Source organism: Narcine bancroftii, chromosome 12 (genome assembly GCF_036971445.1).
Source record: "Narcine bancroftii isolate sNarBan1 chromosome 12, sNarBan1.hap1, whole genome shotgun sequence".
In the NCBI taxonomy this organism is placed as follows: Eukaryota; Metazoa; Chordata; class Chondrichthyes; order Torpediniformes; family Narcinidae; genus Narcine; species Narcine bancroftii.
This window is the reverse complement of record NC_091480.1, coordinates 40,940,541-40,959,824: the sequence shown is the minus strand read 5'-3', so window position 1 is coordinate 40,959,824 and position 19,284 is coordinate 40,940,541. Positions and strand designations below refer to the sequence as shown.

General features: G+C 44.7%; 1 protein-coding gene across 1 annotated transcript in view; it reads left to right on the top strand.

The window, feature by feature from the left end:
- Positions 1-16,568: 16,568 nt before the first annotated feature.
- Positions 16,569-19,284, top strand: part of LOC138746702 (amiloride-sensitive sodium channel subunit beta-like) — a 41,909-nt gene continuing 39,193 nt past the window's right edge. The window contains exons 1-2 of the mRNA XM_069905018.1: positions 16,569-16,853; positions 18,661-18,972. Coding sequence (XP_069761119.1) covers positions 18,662-18,972 — 311 coding nt within the window. The 5' untranslated portion in view covers positions 16,569-16,853; position 18,661. The remainder of the gene's footprint in view (positions 16,854-18,660; positions 18,973-19,284) is intronic.

Genomic DNA, 19,284 nt, shown 5'->3' with positions numbered 1-19,284 from the left:
CAACTGTTGCCTCATTAAGCCGTCGATAGTCTCTGCAGGGAAACCAGCCGCCGGAGGCTTTCGGGACCAGGTGGAGCGGCGAGGCCCACGGGCTGTCAGACCGGCGAATTATCCCCAGTTCCAACAGGTGTGAAAACTCCTCCTTCGCCACCTGGAGCTTGTCAGGCGGGAGCCGGCGTGCCTTGGCATGAACCGGTGACCCCTGGGTGGGGAACACCCCGTGGCACAGCAAGGCAACAGAGAACTGTGGCTTGAGGAGTGTCGGGAACTCGTCCATGATTCGCTGGAACTCATCTCTGGACATGCTGATCGTGGCCATCTGCAGTTGCTCCAAGCAGGAGGCGTCAAGGCGAATGGCCTGGAAGGTACTGGCATCCACCAGACGCCTACCTCGAATGTCCACCAGAAGCCCGTGTGCGAGGAGGAAGTCTGCACCCAGGATGGCAGGCGGGATGGATGAGACGGTGAATCTCCTCGTGAAATTTTGTTGGCTAATCTGGCCTTGGATCTTGTTTCCATACATCCGGATGTCTATTGAATTGGCCGCACGGAGGGGAGATCCACGAGGTCGGTTCCTGGACTCGACAGCCGTGGCCGGGATGACGTTGATCTGGGCTCCAGTCTCAACGAGGAACTGCCGGCCGCTGACTGAGTCCCAGAGGTAGAGGAGGCTGTCTCCTTGGCCAGCCGCCACAGCCATTAACAGCGGCCGGCCTGGTCATTTCCCTGGAACGAGCAGGGCTGACGTCACTTCTGAGCCTTGGCTCCCCAATGCTGGTGGTAGAACCAGAGGCCTGGAGCAGATGCTGTGGCCTTGGTTATGCTCTCGGGGGCCCCTGCAGGGGCCGGATGCTCTACCACAGCACTAGGGGAGGGCTTGGTGTGGTTGTGCCCGTGCCTTGAGACCTGCTGGACCGCTGAGCCCTCCGGGAATCGTGCAAGCCAAAGGGCGACCTTTCTTGGGTCGGTGAAGCTCTCCTAGACCAGCAGCGGCCGGATGTCCCCGGACATATGGTCAAGGAAAATGCGCTCAAAAAGTGGGCAGTTGGTGTGCTCACCCATGAGCGCAAGCACTTCGTCCATCAGCTCCATCTGACCCCAGGTCATCGAGGTGTAGCATCTGAGCGGCACGCTGGTGTCTGGATAGTCCGAGGGATCCGGTAAGCACTCGCTTGATGGTCTCGTATTTGTCTTCGGCGGGTGGGTGCTGAACAAGGTGCAGCACACGTCTGGCGGTTGCCAGGTCCAGGGCAGCAACCACATGGTAGAATTTTGTCATGACGGATGAAATCTGGCTGAGGTGAAACTGAGCCTCCGCGTTGCCGAACCAGGTCTCCGGCCCCTGAACCCAGAATTCAGGCAGTTTCACAGCTATAGCACTGATCCCAGGCTCGCTCATGATTGGTTCAAAGACGGGGTCACCAATTGTAGCGGCAGCTACACTGTTCCTGAAAGAAAACAAACAACCAGACGGGTTGAGCTCAGTGAGCAGACTCGTTTATTGCAGGCTGCTGGGCTGTACTTATACTCCCAACCCGGACCTGGCTGAGAAACGCGCTGATGTCACCCAGGTGTCACGTGGTCCCCCAGCGTGGGCTTCTGAGCCCGGTGCTGGGAGGAAGGGACACCCCCGAAGGCGCCATTTTGGCCAGCTGCCCCGCCACGTGGCTTACAAGTGGGGCCAGTTCGCCTGCCGAGTGGTGAGCTGCCACAATTGGTTATTTAAAATAATATTGAAAGGTATATGGAGAGCTCAACAGAGAGTAAATATTTAGTGAAATAGTAGCAGGGTGGAGACTCTGATTTAAGGGGGTTAATGGCACCAGAGAAGGAGAATTTTTACAAAATGGCACCAAAACTAAGGGGAGGGGTTCTTCCTTGCACAGTACCATGGGCTTTTTTCGCGGCCATACAGGGTTTCTTGATTACATCGTCATCGGAGCAGGGGCAATACACATGTTTGTTAACAGGGGAAAAATAATCACTTTACTGTATAAACCAGCAAAAGGATCTAATGATAGAGCTGAATATGTATAAATATAAACAAGAATAGAACATTAAAATTTATCAGTTAATGGGTTAAACTGATCCATAAAGAGGAAATGAGTTTTGGCACACTTAAAAAAATTAAAGGCAGATATAGTTTTTCTACAGGAAATGCACCTTACAAAATTGGAACACAGTAAGTTAAAGAAAAAAAAGGACTGGGTTAGACAAGTCTTATCCTCCTCTTTTAACACCAAAATGAGGGGACAGCAATTTTAATAAAATTAAAAAACATGGTCGAAGACACGTCCACTGACTTAACGGGGAGGTTTGTAATGGCACATTGTAAAATATATGCTGAATCCTGGATGCTTATGAATCCTTTTTACAAAATGTCTTCTTAAAAGGGTAGACAAACTGTATTGATTGGTGGAGATTTTAATTTTTGCTTGGATCCTGTCTTTGATAAATCAGTAAGGAGAGTTTTAACAATAACAATGTCTGAGAAACAAGAAAATATATACAGATGGAGTCTTAATCCTACACTATTGAGAAAGACAGACTTCTGTAATTTTATAAGGGAACAAACAGAATTGTTTTGTGAAATAAACCCTCTACTCATGATAGATTCCTAATATATATGGGATACATTAAAAACTTACTTGAGGGGACAGATAATTTCATATGTGAAAAAAATAAAGAAGGAATATATGGCAGAGGTCAATGGCCTGGAGAAAGAAATAACAGAATTGAAAAAAGAATACCACAGGATGGGTACAAAAGAAAAATACAGAATTTGATAAACAAAACATTGAAATATAATACTTTACAACATATAGAATTGAAAAACAAACTATTTTAAAGTCAAAACAGAAGTACTATGAATTGGGAGATAGTGAACATAAAGTTTTGTCATGACAATCAAAGGCAGAGGAGAGATCAAGGATGATAAATGCAATTCAAACAGAGCCTGACAAATTAACATATAATCAGAAAGAGATCAATGATACTCTGAAACAATACTATACAAAGTTGAATGAATCAAACTTGAGAGGGTACTCGACTGAAATAGATGAATTTATCACAGCGATTCAACTGCAAAAATTGGAAGACAGAAATCAGGTGGAATTAGTTGCCCCCTTTACCAGAGAAGAGATCAAAAATGCCCTGAATACATTACAGGCAAATAAGTCACCAGGAGAGGATGGTTTACCACCTGAATTTTATAGACAATTTAAAGATCTTTTGATAATGGAGATTTTGGATTGGGCTGTCGAAACTAAGACACTTCTGGAATCTTTCTCAACAGCTACCATTATGGTACTACTAAAAATAAGCAGAGAACTGCAAAAAAACTACTTCATACAGACCTTTCTCCCTGTTAATTGCGGATTATAAAATTTTGGCCAAAGCACTAGCCAATAATCTAGGGGAATATCTACATTAACTGATAAATTCAGACCAGGTGGACTTGGTGAAAAAAAGACAAGCTGCAGATAATCTAAGCAGACTATTTAAAATAATTCATTTGGCTTTGTCTAAAGAACATCCAAGTATAATTGTATTGTTAAATGCAGAAAAGGCATTTTATTGATTAAAGTGGCCATTTCTATTCAAAATACTAGCAAAGTTTGGAATGGGCCAAACATTTATTGATTGGATTAAAACCCTATATCATAAACCACAAGCCAAAATTAGAACCAATGGCCAAATGTCGTCAATGTTTCTTTTGAGTAGACCCAGTAGATAAGGGTTCCCACTGTCTCCAAGCCTTTTCATCTTAGTGATTGAACCATTAGCAGAAATTGTAAAGAGAGATCTTTATAAAGGGATAAAGGGATTCAGAGTTGGCCAGGAAGAACATAAAATTAATTTATTTGCAGATGATGTGCTGCTATACTTAACAGACAAGGCTGAGTCTGTGTCCAAACTAAAGATCACACTGGAAAAATATGGGAGAGTTTCAGAATATAAAATTAATTTGGAAAAGAGTGAAATTATGTCATTAACAAGTTTTGACTGTGAAAGATACCAAAAAGGAAGTCAGTTTAAATGGAAAATGGATGAAATTAAATATTTAAGAATAATGGTAGATAATAATCTACAAAATTAATACAAATGTAATTATCTCCTCTTGCTAGGAAAGATAGAGGAGGATTTACAAAGATGGCGAGATCTGCCTAATACATTAATTGAAAGGGTTAATTGTGTGAAAATGAAAGTGATGCTGAGACTGCAGTACCTCTTCCAATCATTGCCGATTTCTTTGCTTAAAATCTTTTTTAAGACATTTAATGGTCATATAAGACAATTTCTTTGGAATATCAAAGTGCCGAGGATCACAATGGAAAATTAACATGGGAATAAAGGTTGGGAGGATTAAGATTATAATATTTTTAAAAATATCATTTAGCAGCCCAGGCAAGGTTCCTCTCATCCTTTTTCAAAGGGAATTCTCCCTCATGGATCCAAATGAGATTACATATTAATCGAGAGAGTAGAGCGAATGATTTCATTTATAAATGGAATGTCAAATTAATATCAAAAAAAACAGATTACCCCATCCTAATACATTTGATTAAAATTTGGTGTGAGATGAGTATTAGGAAAAAAAGTGGGGATATCACCAAAAGCACCATTGCACAAAAATGAACTATTGCCCATGAATTTAGGAAATAGAAATTTAAATATTTGGCATGAGAAAGGAATTAAACGTATTGAGGATAGCTGTGAAGAAGGGCCACATGTCCTTCAGGCAACTAAAACAGAAATATAATCTGTCAAATGGAACCTTCTACTGCTTTCTTCAGACGAGGTCCTTCTTGCAAGAGAGATGGGGTCCCACAATGGCCCCACCCTCAAGTAATCAAGTGGAGGGGATGCTTCAACTGGGAAATGCACCTAAATTAATAAGCAGGTTGTATTCTGCTCTCCAAGGTGAAAGTGTTAAACCAGGCCTACAGAGGTCAAGGGAGAGGTGGGAGTTGGATCTAGGTGTACAATACCAGAGGAATGCTGGTCTGACTGGTGTTTGGACAGTATGGCATCAACAATTAATGCAAGATATGAATTGGTTCAATATAATTTTCTACATCAATTTTATCTCATGTCACAAAAAATACATAAATTTAAATCTGTAATATCTGAAATGTGCTTTAGGTGTGGTAACGAAACTGGCACCTTCATACATTCTACATGGTTGTTTGTGAAGGTTGGACCATTCTGGCATGATATTGCTGAAATACTAACAAAAAATAAACAGGGGTGACCTTTACATACAACCCAGAGCTATGCCTACCGGGCAACCTGTTTTGTAAAGGTAGCCCTGGCTGTGGCCAAGAAGTGTACAGCAATCCTTTGGAAATCCGACTCTTCCCTACTTATTGCTCGATGGGTTTGGGAGATGCGTAGTTGTATACCCATGGAGAAAATTACTTATAACTTAAAAAATAAACAGGACACTTTCATATGGCAATAAATATGACACGTTCATATGGCAACCATACCTAAATATGACACTTTCATATGGCAATAAATATGACACTTTCATATGGCAACCATACCTAAATTATGTAGGGGTAAAATTGTAAACTTGACCCTTCAAGGTATGAAAAGATGTGATATCACCAGGAAAAAGAATTATGAAAGAAATGAGAACTCTGATGGTACAAAAAGTTATATTCTTATATTTGGGGGATGGGAGGAGGGAAAAAGGGGGAATTTTTGACCAATTCTTGTTGCATGCCTCTGCCCCACGCCAAATTCGATCCCCAACATCTTCAAGTAGTCAAGTCTGACTGTGAAGGGGATGGAGGGCCAGTCTGACCAGTTATCAAAGAGCATTGCATCACTCTTGTTCCAGTTTACCCAGTGACCGATTCCACCTCAAACTGATCCAAGCTGATCAGTCTGCAGATCACTCAAACAGAAGACGGCAATGTCATCCATGTACATGGAGGCCTTGACCTGAGCGCCTCCGCTGCCTGGTAATGTCACTCCTCTTATGGCCTCTTCCTTCCTCATGGTTATAGAAAAGAGCACTATGCAGGACACAAATAAGACTGGAGAGAGTATGCAACCCTGCCTGAGCTCACATTTGGTGTGGAAGCTATCTGGTTCCCACCCATTGATTTGGACTGTGCTATGGTTGAGATAGTAAAGCGGTTTATTCAAATTCTGAATTCCCTCCCAAAGTCCGTTTTGGAGAGCATGATCATCATGTACATGTGCAATATCTGGTGGAAAGCCTTCTCCTGGTCTAAGCCAGGTATCAAATGATCACAAGGATAGAATACTGGAAGGAGATTGAAAGTCTAGTGGCATGGTGTCAAGGTAACAACATCTCTCTCAACATCATTAAAGTGAAGGAGACGAACATTGACTTCAGGAGAGGGGACCAAAGATCACACCTTTTCCACATTAATGGAGCTAAAATGGAAAGTATATAGCTTCAGGTTCTTAGGAGTAAACATTTCCAATGACCAGACCTGGGACATCCACATTACAAAGCACATAAATGCCTTTCCTCTCTCAAAATTTATATTTAAAATAAAAGTTTAAATTTAAAGATGAAGAAAGTTTGGCATGTACCTCGAGTGCCTCAATAACTTCTGCAGGTGTCCCATTGAAAGCACACTTAGAACCAAAGAACATTAGAGCACAGAAACAGGCCCTTTGGCCCCTCTAGTTTGTGCTGAACTATTATTCTGCCCAGTCCCACTGAACTTCACCCAGTCCACAGATCTCCATATCCTTCCCATCCAACTTTCTCAAATGTTAAAATTCAGCCTGCATTCACCACTTCAGCTGGAAGCTCATTCCACGCCCTCAGCCCTCTCTGTGTGAAGAAGTCCTCTCTAATGTTCCCCCTAAATTTCTCCCCTTTCACCCTTCATCCATAACTTCTGGTATGTATCTCACCCAACCTCAGTGGAAAAAGCCAACTTGCATTTATTTTATCTATACCCCTCAGAATTTTGTAACCTCTACCAAATCTCCTCTCACTGTTGGTGCAATGCCTTTACAGTGATTGGGACCGGGGTTCAAATCTTGTGCTGTCTGCAAGGAATTTATATGTTTTCTCTGGGTCTGTGTGGTTTTCTCCAGCTTCCTCCCACCATTCAGAAAGTGGGTGTAAATTGGGTGGGCTGGGCTCATTGGCTGAAATGGCCTGTTAGCGTGCTGTATGTCTAAATTTAAATCATTCTTCTATTCTGCAGGAAATAAAGTCCTAATCTGTTTAACCTTTCTCTGTAACTCAGTTCCTCAAGTCCTGCCAACACCCTAGTAAATCTTCTCTGCACTCTTTCAATTTTATTACTATATTTCCTGTAGTTTAGTGATCAAAACTGCACACAATACTCCAAATATGGCCTCACCTATGTCTTATACAACTTTACTATAACATCCCAGATCCTACACTCACTGCTTTGAGTTTGGAAGACTAATACATCAAAAGCTCTCTTTATGACCAAATCTACCAGTGGTGCTACTTTCAGAGAATTATGTATCTGACCTCATGATCAGAAGAAGCTGCATAAAATGGCGAATGCAACCCAGACATCACACAATCTCCCCCACCCCCACCTCCTCTGGACTTCTGCTACATCTCTTACTGCCTATGAAAGGCGATCAAAACTGAGTCATCTCACCCCGCAGCACTCTCTTCTCCCTCCTCCCATCAGTAAGAAAGTGCAAGAGTACATAACCATACACCAACAGGCTTCCAGCTCGTTTCTTCTCCAAAACTTTCTCTCTGGCTCCTACCATCCTTCCCCTCTACCCTCTGACCTCCTCAATGCTCCCCTCCCTCCCATGAATCCTTCCTACCCTCCACCTCCTGATCCACCCCATCCTTTTCCTCTCCAACGTCCTCCACCCCATTGACCACCCCCCCCCCCATGCGTGCCTGGTCTTCACCATTCCCTCCGACTTGCCCCTCCCGAGATTGAACACTCTGTCCTCAGTAGAGGCCATCACTGTCCCCTTTCACCCACACCTTAATGCGTTCCATGCACACCATGATGCTGAACACTTCTTCCGTCAGCTCCAACTCTGTGCCCACTACCACAACCACAATTCTCCCCTCCCCATGCCTGACCCTTTCTCCCACTTTAAACCTTCTTCCTCCTCCTGGACACTCGTTCTGGTCTTCTACCTGCTCTGGACATTTATATTTCCAACTCTCGCTGTGACATCAACTGTATCGACTTCACCACTCCCTTTCACTCATTCCAATCTCACCCCTCAGATCGCTTGACCCGCACTCTCTCCACACTAATCCCAACCTCACCATCAAAGCCGTAGACAAGGATGGTGCTGTTGTTGTCTGGCTCCTTGACCTCTATCTGGCCGAAGCCAGATGACAACTCTCAGATACCTCCACTTATTTATCACTCCAACAGGATCCCACCAAATCTCATCAAACCACTATATCACGCACTATTTCTGAATTCACACTACCAGTCATCTCCAGAGCATGGCTTCCAACCTCATTGTTTCCAAACCCTCCAATGCCCATTTCTAGCTCCTACCCAAGATCCAACAAACACAATTGTACAAGCAGGCCCATCGTTTCCATGCTCCTGCCGTAATGAATTGGTATCCACTTATCTCATTTCTGATTTGTTCCTCCTGGACTAGTTGTTCCTCAGCTACATCTGGGTTACTTCACATGCTCTCCATCATTTCAACAAATTCCAGTTCCCTGAACATCATCTTTACCATCTTTATCCAATCACTACACATCCCCATCCCTACCGAAAGACTCAACCTCAACAATCGACCTAACCAGTCCCCAATGCTACATACCAGATCAGCAGGAATAGAAAAGGTAAAGGAAAAGGTTCCTTTTCTATCACATAATGCGACATTTAGAATGTAACATACATGAAATTCTTTCACTTTTTTCTACTGTAAGGCAGTCAGGAAGTCACCACTTTGTCCAGTGCTCCTCACAGTAACCTACAGCACCTGGTGTTCCTCGGTGGTCTCCCCTCCAAGTACTGACCAGGCCTGAGCCTGCTTAGCTTCTGAGATCAGGCAATCTCAGGCATATTCAGGTTATTAGGCTTCTGTACCAAGACTTGTGTCTTCAAAACAATCATTTTTATAAACAATTATTAATAATATAACACCTCTTCCTTAACTTTAAACTTCTCTGACTTAACTTAACCCCACGATGCGCAAATGTGTGTGTGTGTGTTTGTCTCAATATGTGGCTGTGTACGTGTGTGTGTGTGTGTGTGTGTGTGTGTGTGTGTGTCTGTGTGTGTCTGAGTGTGTGTGTGTGTGTTTGTCTCAATATGTGGCTGTGTACATGTGTGTGTGTGTGTGTGTGTGTGTGTGTGTGTGTGTGTGTGTGTGTGTGTGTGTGTGTGTGTAGCAGCTCCCAAAAGCATTGCAGTTTAGGGACAAATGTAAAATGAATCGATTTTTAAAGTTCAGTCAGTTTTGTGTTGAAACTCAGATTCTTTAAATTCTTACTCAAAAGCAACTATGGAGTAGATATGAGGCACCAGACTTCTCAAAACTCACACAATTCTTGTAAAGTTGTTTTCATAGAATTATTTCTACACGTGAATGATTTCCCCTTCTTGCATGGAGGTTACAGTAGTTGTAATTTCTGCAGGATGATTTCACAAACACAGGCAATGGTTGCAGGAAATTGCCATGTAGAAATGGACACGGTGAATCTGTCCTCTTTTCAAAGAGTCAGCTTTTTGTGGCTCTTCCTTCTCACTGATTTATTTTTATCCTATAGTAAAGAGAAGATGATCAGAAACCCCCCTCCTGAATGGATCTCTGCAATTTCTGGCCTCAGATGTTTTTTGGTGCAGATTTTCAAATGTCTTTAATCACGTGACATGACATCACTGCTGATTTTGTTTCAAGTTTATCTCTTCTAAAGATTTATGAGCGAATGCACCCAGGTCATTGAGCAAAAGCTAACTTGTTTGAACACTGCTTCTGAGCTTCCATTCTAATAACATGGGTAAACAAATAGAGAGTCTTCTGTTTAACCAGAAGTCCTCCTTGTGAAACCTCGTGGTCCTAGCTATTTCAACGAACAATCACTTCTGGTTTCTTTTTGGGCTGTTTACCAGACTTTTTGTCTCCGAAAATGGCTTCCCTCTGTGTGTAACCATGTGTCTGTGACCCTGTTCACCCAGAAAGCCTCCACTAAGAAAAATATATAATAACTAAAGATTAATAATAACAGTTCAGTCATACCCTCAACCACCAGCCTCTTCCGGCTGGCAGAACTTATCCTCATCCGCAGTAACTTCTCCTTTGACTCATCCCACTTTCTCCAAGTCAAAAGGGTAACCATGGGTACCCATATGGGCCCCAGCTATGTCTGCCTTTTTGTTGGTTACATGGAGCAATCCATGCTACAAGCCTACACTCTTCCTCTGTTACATTGATGACTACTTTGGTGTTGCCTCATCAACCCATCATTGACGTTACCCACTTTGCTGCCAACTTCTACACTGACGTAAATTGACTTGGTCCATCTCTAGCAACACTCTCCTTTTGCTCAATCTCTTTGTCTCCATCTCAGGAGACAAACTCTTGACCAACATCTTCTACAAACCCACCAACTCCCACATCTACCTCAACTACATCTTTTCACACTCTGTCCACTTTAAGGGTTCCATCCCTTTCCCTCAACTTCTCTGTCTCTGTCGTATCTGCATCCAGGATTAGGTCTTCCATGCTAGATTATCCAAGATGTCTTCCTTCAAACAACATGGCTTTCCCTCTACCACCATCAACTCGATGCTCACCTATATATCCTCCATTACCAGCACATCTACCCTGACCACCTCCACCCCCACACACAACAAGCACAGGATTGCCCTCATCCTCACCTACATCCCCACCAGTCTCCGTGTCCAACTTATCCTCCTCTGCCATTTCCACCCCCTACTATGTGATCCCACCACTAGATGCATCTTCTCCTCTCCTCCCATCTCCGCCTTCCACAAGGACAATTCCCTCCATGCCTCCCTCATCTACTCTCCCATTCCCACCAATTGTCCTCCTGGCACCTAACCCTGCATCCACAGTAAGTGCCACACGTGCCCACACGTCCTCCCACCACCATTTGGGGACCCAAACAGTCCTTCCAAGTGAAGCAACACTTCATGTGAATCTGCAGGGGTCATCTACTGCATCTGGTGCCCCCGATGTGGTCTCCTCTACATCGGAGAGACTGAGGGCAGACTGGGAGATCATTTCATTGAACACCTTGGCTCTGTCTGCTGCAACAGCATGGATCTCCCAGGAGCTACCTATATCATTGACCTGTTCCATTCCCTTGCTGACATGTCTGTTCATGATCTCATGCACTGCCAGATGATTGGGGGAACAACACCTCATCTTCCATCTGGGTACCCTCCTCCAACGAGATGGCATTAACATTGGCATTTTCCCCATTGCCTTTCCCCAGGCTCTGTCTCCCTCCCTTTTCCCTCTGTCTCCTTTCACAGAGCCAAAATCTATTCTCACCTCTCCTCTTATCACATCCAATTAACATCTTTTGACTGTTGGTCTGGACTCCTCCCTCTCCTGTTCTTTAATTCAGACTCCCGCCTGCTTTTTGCTTATACCTTGAAGAGCCGAATATATCTTTAATATATGTCGGTAATATATCTTCACCCACTATGGATGCTGTAAGACGGGCATTTCTGCATGCTGCCTTGCCTCTAGATCAAACAGAAGGGAAGCTGGGGGGGGGGGGACTCAGTAGGTTGGGTGCCATTGATGGAGAGAAAGGACGCTGTTCCCCTCCAGCTCCTCTTTCGTTTGCTCAAGACTCCAACGTCTGCAGCTCATGCTATTTTTCCCTGTCACTTGACTCTGTTGATTGCACTTCCCCTTTCAATAGAAAAGAAAATCACATGATTGTAAACCTCCTTTCCAACACTCAATCCCCACCAATGAGCCTGAGGTGCAAGTCACATTGTTAGATGGAAGTGGGCAGTGGCCAGCAGTTGGAGCCATGGCCACACGGAGCTAGTGACTAGGGTTCTGTTTGAAATGTAGACAGACCGCACAGTGACAGGCCCTTTTAGCCAATGAGCCCATGCTGCCCCAAATACATCCAATTGGCCTACAACTCCCGGTACATTTTGAACAGTGGGAGGAAACTGGAACCCTTGGGGGAAAATCCACGCAGTCAAGGGGAAAACGTACAAACTCCTCATAGGCAGCGTGGGATTCGAATCCCTGTCCTGATTGCTAGCCCTGTAACAGTGTTGCACTAACCACTACGCTAACTGCGTCACCCTAGTTCTGATTGCAAGGCTGCCTGTGTGGAGCTTGTAAATTCTCCGCCCGTTTGTGGGGTTTCCTCCAAGTGCTCCCCAATCCTCCCATATGCCAGGCTTCAGAAGAACTTTCCTGGTTGTATTATTTTCTGGATGTCCTGAAATCAAGTCGGGTCCTATGCAGCAGGTTTTTGTATTGACTCGTGGACTTCCAATCGGCTCGTACATTTTGCAAGGCTGTTTCCCTTCTTTCAGCATTGCTCCACAAAATGTGGCTGCTCTTCCGCCCCACGTTTCTTATCTTTAGAGAACTGGTGCTGAGGGGAACATAGTCCTTTCATCCAAAAGAAAAACTGCTGGAAGAACTGAGTAGGTATCAGTGGAGGCGAAGGAATGTTTACCCCCTGCTCAGAGCCATAGATGTGCCCAGATATCCATAGAGAAAGAGTATATTGTGTCCTTTAGCTTCTGGAGGCCTTTCAGAGTCAGTCAGAATCGTGGGGGCTGGGCTACATTCTGGATGGTAAAAATTTGTATTGGTTTATAATTCCCTGGAACTTTTCTTCCCTCTCTCTCCTTTTAAATATAGAAATCACTTTAGCTAAAAATCAGCCCCCTGGAATTATTAGTAAATGATTTCTTCTAGACCATATAACCATAGAAACAGGTCAGTTTGGCCCTACTAGTCTGTGCTGAACATCTTCTCCCTCCTAGTGCCACTGACCCACATTTGGCCCATAACCCTCCACATCTCTCCCGTCCATATACCTATCCAACCTTTCCTTGAATATTAACATCGATCTCAGTTCTACCACCACTCCCAGAAGTTCATTCCATACCACCCTTTGCATGAAGAAATTCCCCCTCATGTTTCCCCAAAACTTTTCCCCTTTTACTCTCAATCCATGTCCCCTTGTCTGAATCTCCCCCACTCTCAATGGAAAAAGCCTGTCGTCCACATTGACTCTATCCGCCCCCACTTATAATTTTGAATACCTCCATCAAATCACCCCTCAACCTTCTACGCTCCAGGGAATAAAGTCCCAGCCTGCTCAACCTTTCTCTGTAACTCCAACCCTGAAACCCCAGCAACATTGTTGTAAACCTCCTCTGCACTCTCTCTATTCTGTTTATATCCTTCCTGTAATTCGGCGACCAACACTGCACACAATATTTTAAATTTGGCCTCACCAATGCCTTATACAATTTCAACATAACATTCCAACTCCTGTGTTCTATACTCTGATTTATGAAAGCCAAAATACTAAATGCCTTCTTCACCACCCCATCCACATGTGATTCAACTTTCACTGAATTATGTACCATGACTCCTAAATCCCTTTGTTCCACTGCACTCCTCATTTGTCTACCATTTAATGTATATGATCTATTTTGATTAGTCCTACCAAAATGTACCACCTCACGTGACTGTGTCTTTCCTCTCTCTCTCTCTCTCTCTCTCTCTCTCTCTCCTCAACATTTTTTGCAGTCCCTACGAATGCTATATATTCATCCACGCTTTTTCTCCTCACAGCCTTATGAGTTATATCTCCTACTTATATCCAAAATAAATGTGCAGCTTTTTGATCTCAAAGGATCCTAAGAATTTGACATAGGAAATAGAAACAGGAGTAGGCCATTCAGCCCATCATACTGCTTCACCATTCAATAAAATGATGGCTGGTCTTTCATCTCAGCACCACCTCTGCACGAGTCTCATAACCCTTTGATTCATTTATTATCCAGAAATCTACTGATTGCTGTCTTATGCAGACCTCAAATACAGCTTGCATATTTTGGGGGCTGCCACCCCTGGGTGATACAGAGCTTGTCATTGTTGCCTCACAGTTCCACGAATCTGGGATTGATCCTGACCTTTGGCTTTGTCCTTCTGAAGTTTCCTTATTCTCCTTGTGATTGCACTGATGCTGCAGTATCATCTTACATCACAAAGAAATGCTGGAAAGTTTATTGCCCTTTGGGGTCAGTCATTCACAGAGGGAATCAAAGATGGGTGCAGAAGAGAGAACAAGTTAGAAGGGTAAGGAGAATTAGGTAAAAGGCGGAATGGCACAGATGGGATTGTTCTGTCGGAACACAACAACTTGAATGGTCTTCAGTTTTGCCACAAGTAAATAGCACAGATGGGAGAACTACCTCCCTGTTGTGTGTGTGGAAGAAGCGTGGCCTCCTTGCCTGTCTGGAATATGTCCTCCCTGTCTGAAACTTATTCAGGAGTCACATCACCTGTTAGATTTCAGCCACCCATAGTGTTGTTAATTTAAATCACCTAGGGCCATTATTGGCTAGAAGCACAGCCTCTGCCTCATGGTCCAAGCCGTGGACATCACTCCATGCCAGGTCACTACGTTGAACACCACTGGAAGTAACATGAGTAAGGTGTGTGCTACACTGAAGCTGAGTTATAGGTCAGTACTCGCAGAGAGCCTCAATCCTGTTGGTCATGGAACCAGGTGTGTGTGTAAGGGTCCCTGCTTGTAGTGTGTGAGTGGGTCGAGTATAGGTTTACCGTTGTCGGAGTCCAACCGAAGTCCAAGGTGAATATCTATGTCATTGATTAAGTGAAATAGTGATCGATACCATTTAACGTTCTCCCCTATTTCCCGCATGTTAATAAAAGTTACGTGCGATTGTAACTCTTGTGTCCAGACTTATCTCTCTTTGAACCCACCGAACCTGATACTCTCCCCAACACGACACTCCCCACATCTATCAAACCCCATGGAAATGCTACATTTCAGTGGCATCACTTTCATTGTTCAAATCTGAAGACCAGTTCTCCAACCCAGGACTCAGTCTGCTAAACCTACATTGCACTCCCTTAATTGCTCGTATTGGATAGGGGAACCAAACTGTATAAAATATGCTGGGGCAATGAGTCTTTACTCGGGTTCTCAACTCCTCTTGTATTAATGCCATCACACTATTTGCATCCCTAATAGGGGTGGCACGGTTGGTATAGTAGTTAGCACAATGCAGTTACGGCGCCGGCGATCAGGACTGGGGTTCAAATCCCATGCTGTCTGTAAGGAGTTTGTATGTTCTCCCCGTGTCTGCGTGGGTTGTCCCCAGGGGCTCCGGATTCCTTCCACTGTGGGGTGTAGGTAAGTTGGGTGGATGACACGGACTCATGGGTCAAAATGACCTGTTACTATGCTGTGTGTATATTTTATTTGAATGTTACCTTTTAGCAGTGCCAATGCTATCATTAAGCCAACCTAGGCAGCCGCCTGGGGTGCCGACCTCAGAGGGGCACCATTGAAGAAAGGTTCCAACAGCTCCGGCACCTTTGCGCCATGAATGATATGGTTCTGACTAATGCGCTATAAGCACACACGTTAGTCTGGTAAGGCAAAGGGAAGAAGGGGGACAGCGCACGTTGATCATCACATCAGGTATTGCAGCCCCCACTGACACCGGCCTAGGGCACAAAATAGTCTGCCTTTCAGTTATTGATGTTTAAGGCCATCCAAATCTCCCTGAACCTTTCACGCTGTCAACGTTTTGAGTGAAGTGAACAAGGGCACGAGTTCTGGCCTCATTCCAACAATGTCTCAAGACAATGTAACCCTGTCCCAGGAATTAACTGGGAATTTACTGGAAAAGGAACACTGTCCGAACACTGGCGTCAAATGACGTCATTTCACGCCGGGGATTAACCGCCTCTACCCTTACTCATATCTCCGGCGTTTGCTGACGCCAGCGTGCTGATAAAACCAATGGAAAAGGGACCGCAGAAAGTCCCTCATTTCCAGTGGAAGGTAGAACACTCTGATCCCAGGGGATGAGTGTGTTCAGTGGAAAAGCAATGAGTGCCCCAGTTAAGGGTGACCCAGGGCACAGAGGGCTTCCTATCCCGAGATACCACACAGCCAATTAACTGAGATGCCCTTGGAAAAGGGGCTCATGAAACTGCTGCCTCACTTCCACTTCCAATGAATTTAATTTTATGACCCATGCTAATTCTGCTTCAGTCGAATACTTTTTGGGGGTTTTGTTAGGGGGGGGGGGGGTTCCTTGCTAATTTCTTGCTTATTATTATTTTCTTCATGCTTTCATTGCCATCAAGGTTGTGTAGTGTCTGACCGTTTCAATGTGACATGTATTTCTTGGATCATTCATTCTGGGTGCCAGCGGGTGCAGTCGTTGTGTGCGTTACGGTGAGTGTGTGAAATGTCGTGCCTGTGTTTTTGCGACTCGATCGGTGAGCGTGCGTGTGTTTGATGATGGGTGCATGTGTTTAGAGTGAGTCGGGGGGAGGGGGTGTGAGAACGTGACTATCATTTGAGTGGGGCTCTTTGGGTATCCGTGCCTGAGCTGGAGCGTGGATGCTTCTCCTGGCAGTTCAGGGGGTCTCTCCAGCCCTCTTGCTGATAAATGTATCTCCGGGCATTTGAGGCCGGGTGTTTTGTGTGGACATGATTGTGTTGCCTTTGAACGTGTGGGCTTTGTCCTTGGCGTTGAACTGCGTCTGTATGATCCACCCGCCTGCGAAGAAGGTCCAGCCGATGCACCAGGTTTAGTTCAAGTCCGATCCATTTCCTTTGCACAGATTGGGACGGAGCAGATCAGGTGAGGTCGATCCCTTCCCCCTCGCTCTCCTCCTTTCTCCTGCCCGTCCCGTTTAAACGTTCCCGATATCTGTCCGTCTCGGGGTTAAGGGTCCGGTGGCGAGTTCGTGTCCGACAGTCCCGCCGCACGGATTTGGCGCCTCCTAATATTATTTCCAGGAGACTGTTTCGGACTAACTGAACTCCGACTAATCGGGAAAAGAAAGGCGATCGTGTCGAATTTTCTCCCAAGAATGACCTGTGATTAATACAAAAGTCGAATTATTAAAATATACTCTTTACAGTTAGGACCAAGCGCTAAAATAATTGATCCTTGTTGCACATTGTGGGGGGGTCCGTTTGTTTCATTAAATGGAAGACTTATTGCATGATGTATTTATTGAAATATTATACAGGAATTGTATGTGGAGGCTTCAGGTGTTTGAATTCTATCATGAGGTCTAAATACAGATATCCACCAGTATGAGCACAGGATGGGTTCGGGAAATTACAGGGCAGGCGAGTAGTGGAAAGAACTGGGACTGGCTCAGGGAAATGTTTGAAAAGAACAGTGGGAATTGGGTTATGGGAAAAGGGAGGCAGCGAGTTTATTTAAAGGTCAACATGTTGCAGGGCGAGGCAGGGCTGCGGGAGTCGTCTGGGAGTGATGTGGAGCGGAAGGGAGAGGGCTGGGTATTGCGACGAGTTGGGGTTGATATTTAGCTCAAGGAAGTGAGACATCCAGGACTCCTGAGAATGGAGGCAAAATTAATAGTTTGAGATTGAGGGGGCTCCCACCGTGGGTTTGTTCAATTAGTTTTTCATTGGTGCAGCGTTGAGGGTGGGAAGTGGGTGCAAGGGACTAATTTGGGGTTGATACATGTGGTTACAGTAAGCGTGGAATGGGTTTAGTTTGGAATTGGTCCTGATCTATCCGTGTGACAGAGTATTTCGAGGTGGTTTGGGAGGACTGTTCGAGCAGGTTGCACACAAACATTTTAAAACACCGAATTTTTGCAGAGTGCTATTTTGCAAAAGACAACATACGGCAGCGGCTTGTCTGGAAGAGCATGTGATCTTTGCAGGCAGAGGCAGAACAGCTTTGCTCTGAGTCTGGGAGGGAGTGAGAGAGAGGGGAGACAGAGGTTTCAGTTCCAGAGGGACAAGCTGGCAAACTTTGGAAGACTGCCTGGTCAAAGACTAGCTGTCTGAAAGGTGACCTGAAATAAAGAGGATCATCTGGAGAACCCTGAAAGGGGCAGGTTTCATCAGCAAGACTGATTAAAAAGGAATCAAGTGCGGATGTCCTGCAACAAAGGGAATCTCTCTCTGAAAACCCACAAGAACCCTCCTGAGTGGTAACCATTTGCCTGTTAAGCACCAAAGCCTGGTGAACTTTATTAATGCTTACTTCCGTGTACAGTACAAGAATTGCCTGCATTGGACTGTGAACCAAAGAACATTTCTACACATATACACATTACACACATGTGCGCTTAGAATTAAAAGGGGGTTAAATAGGTTAAGTAAGTTGATAGTAATAAATTAAAGTTTGCAAAGATAATTAAAAGCAACTTTTGTGGTGCATATCTATTGCTGCTGGGTTTTGGGCTCCTCTGGACTCCGTAACATCAGGAATAGGGGTAACGTGACTAAATTTTCAGCACAGTATTAGGACCTTTTCGTCCACGGCTATTTAAATCAGGAAAAAATGTTTACAGGTTCATGAAAGCGACATGTCACTTTACTGAAGACAATTCCTCGAGTTTGGGTAGAGTGACTGCAGGTATTGTCTGTGTGATACTACCGTTTCCCATTGTGCTTGGCAGGATGAAAGTGCTGCAGTATTTCAAGCGTGCACTTCACCGCCTGCAGAAAGGACCAGGCTACACATACACTGAACTCCTGGTCTGGTACTGTGAGAACACCAACACACATGGACCAAAGCGAGTGGTGACTGAGGGACCCAAGAAGCGGGTGGTGTGGTTGATGCTCACCCTGGCCTTCACAGGACTGGTGTGTTGGCAGTGGGGAATCCTGATCCAGAGCTACTTGGCATGGGAGGTGAAGGTGAATCTACAGACTGGCTTCAAGGCAATGGATTTCCCCGCTGTCACCATCTGCAACACCAACCCTTTCAGGTGAAGTTGTGCTGCTAGAATATTTCATCCAAAGCCACCCCCCCCCCCCTCAACCCCGACAACCAGGGTGGAATCAGGGGGAAAAATTCCCCACAACAAAGGGGCTAGAAATCCAGGACAACAACTTGTGGATGTAGAGTGGGCCAGTGGAGGGGGAGGTTGGTAGGGGAGTGTGCAGTTTTCAGGAGATTGATCACTATTGACCAAACATGGAAAGGGTTATTTGCTGTATTGCCTCATCAAGTTCAAGTTTATTGTTATCATACCATTGTAAATCATAACTGGACAAAATGGTGTTAAAAAATGCAAACA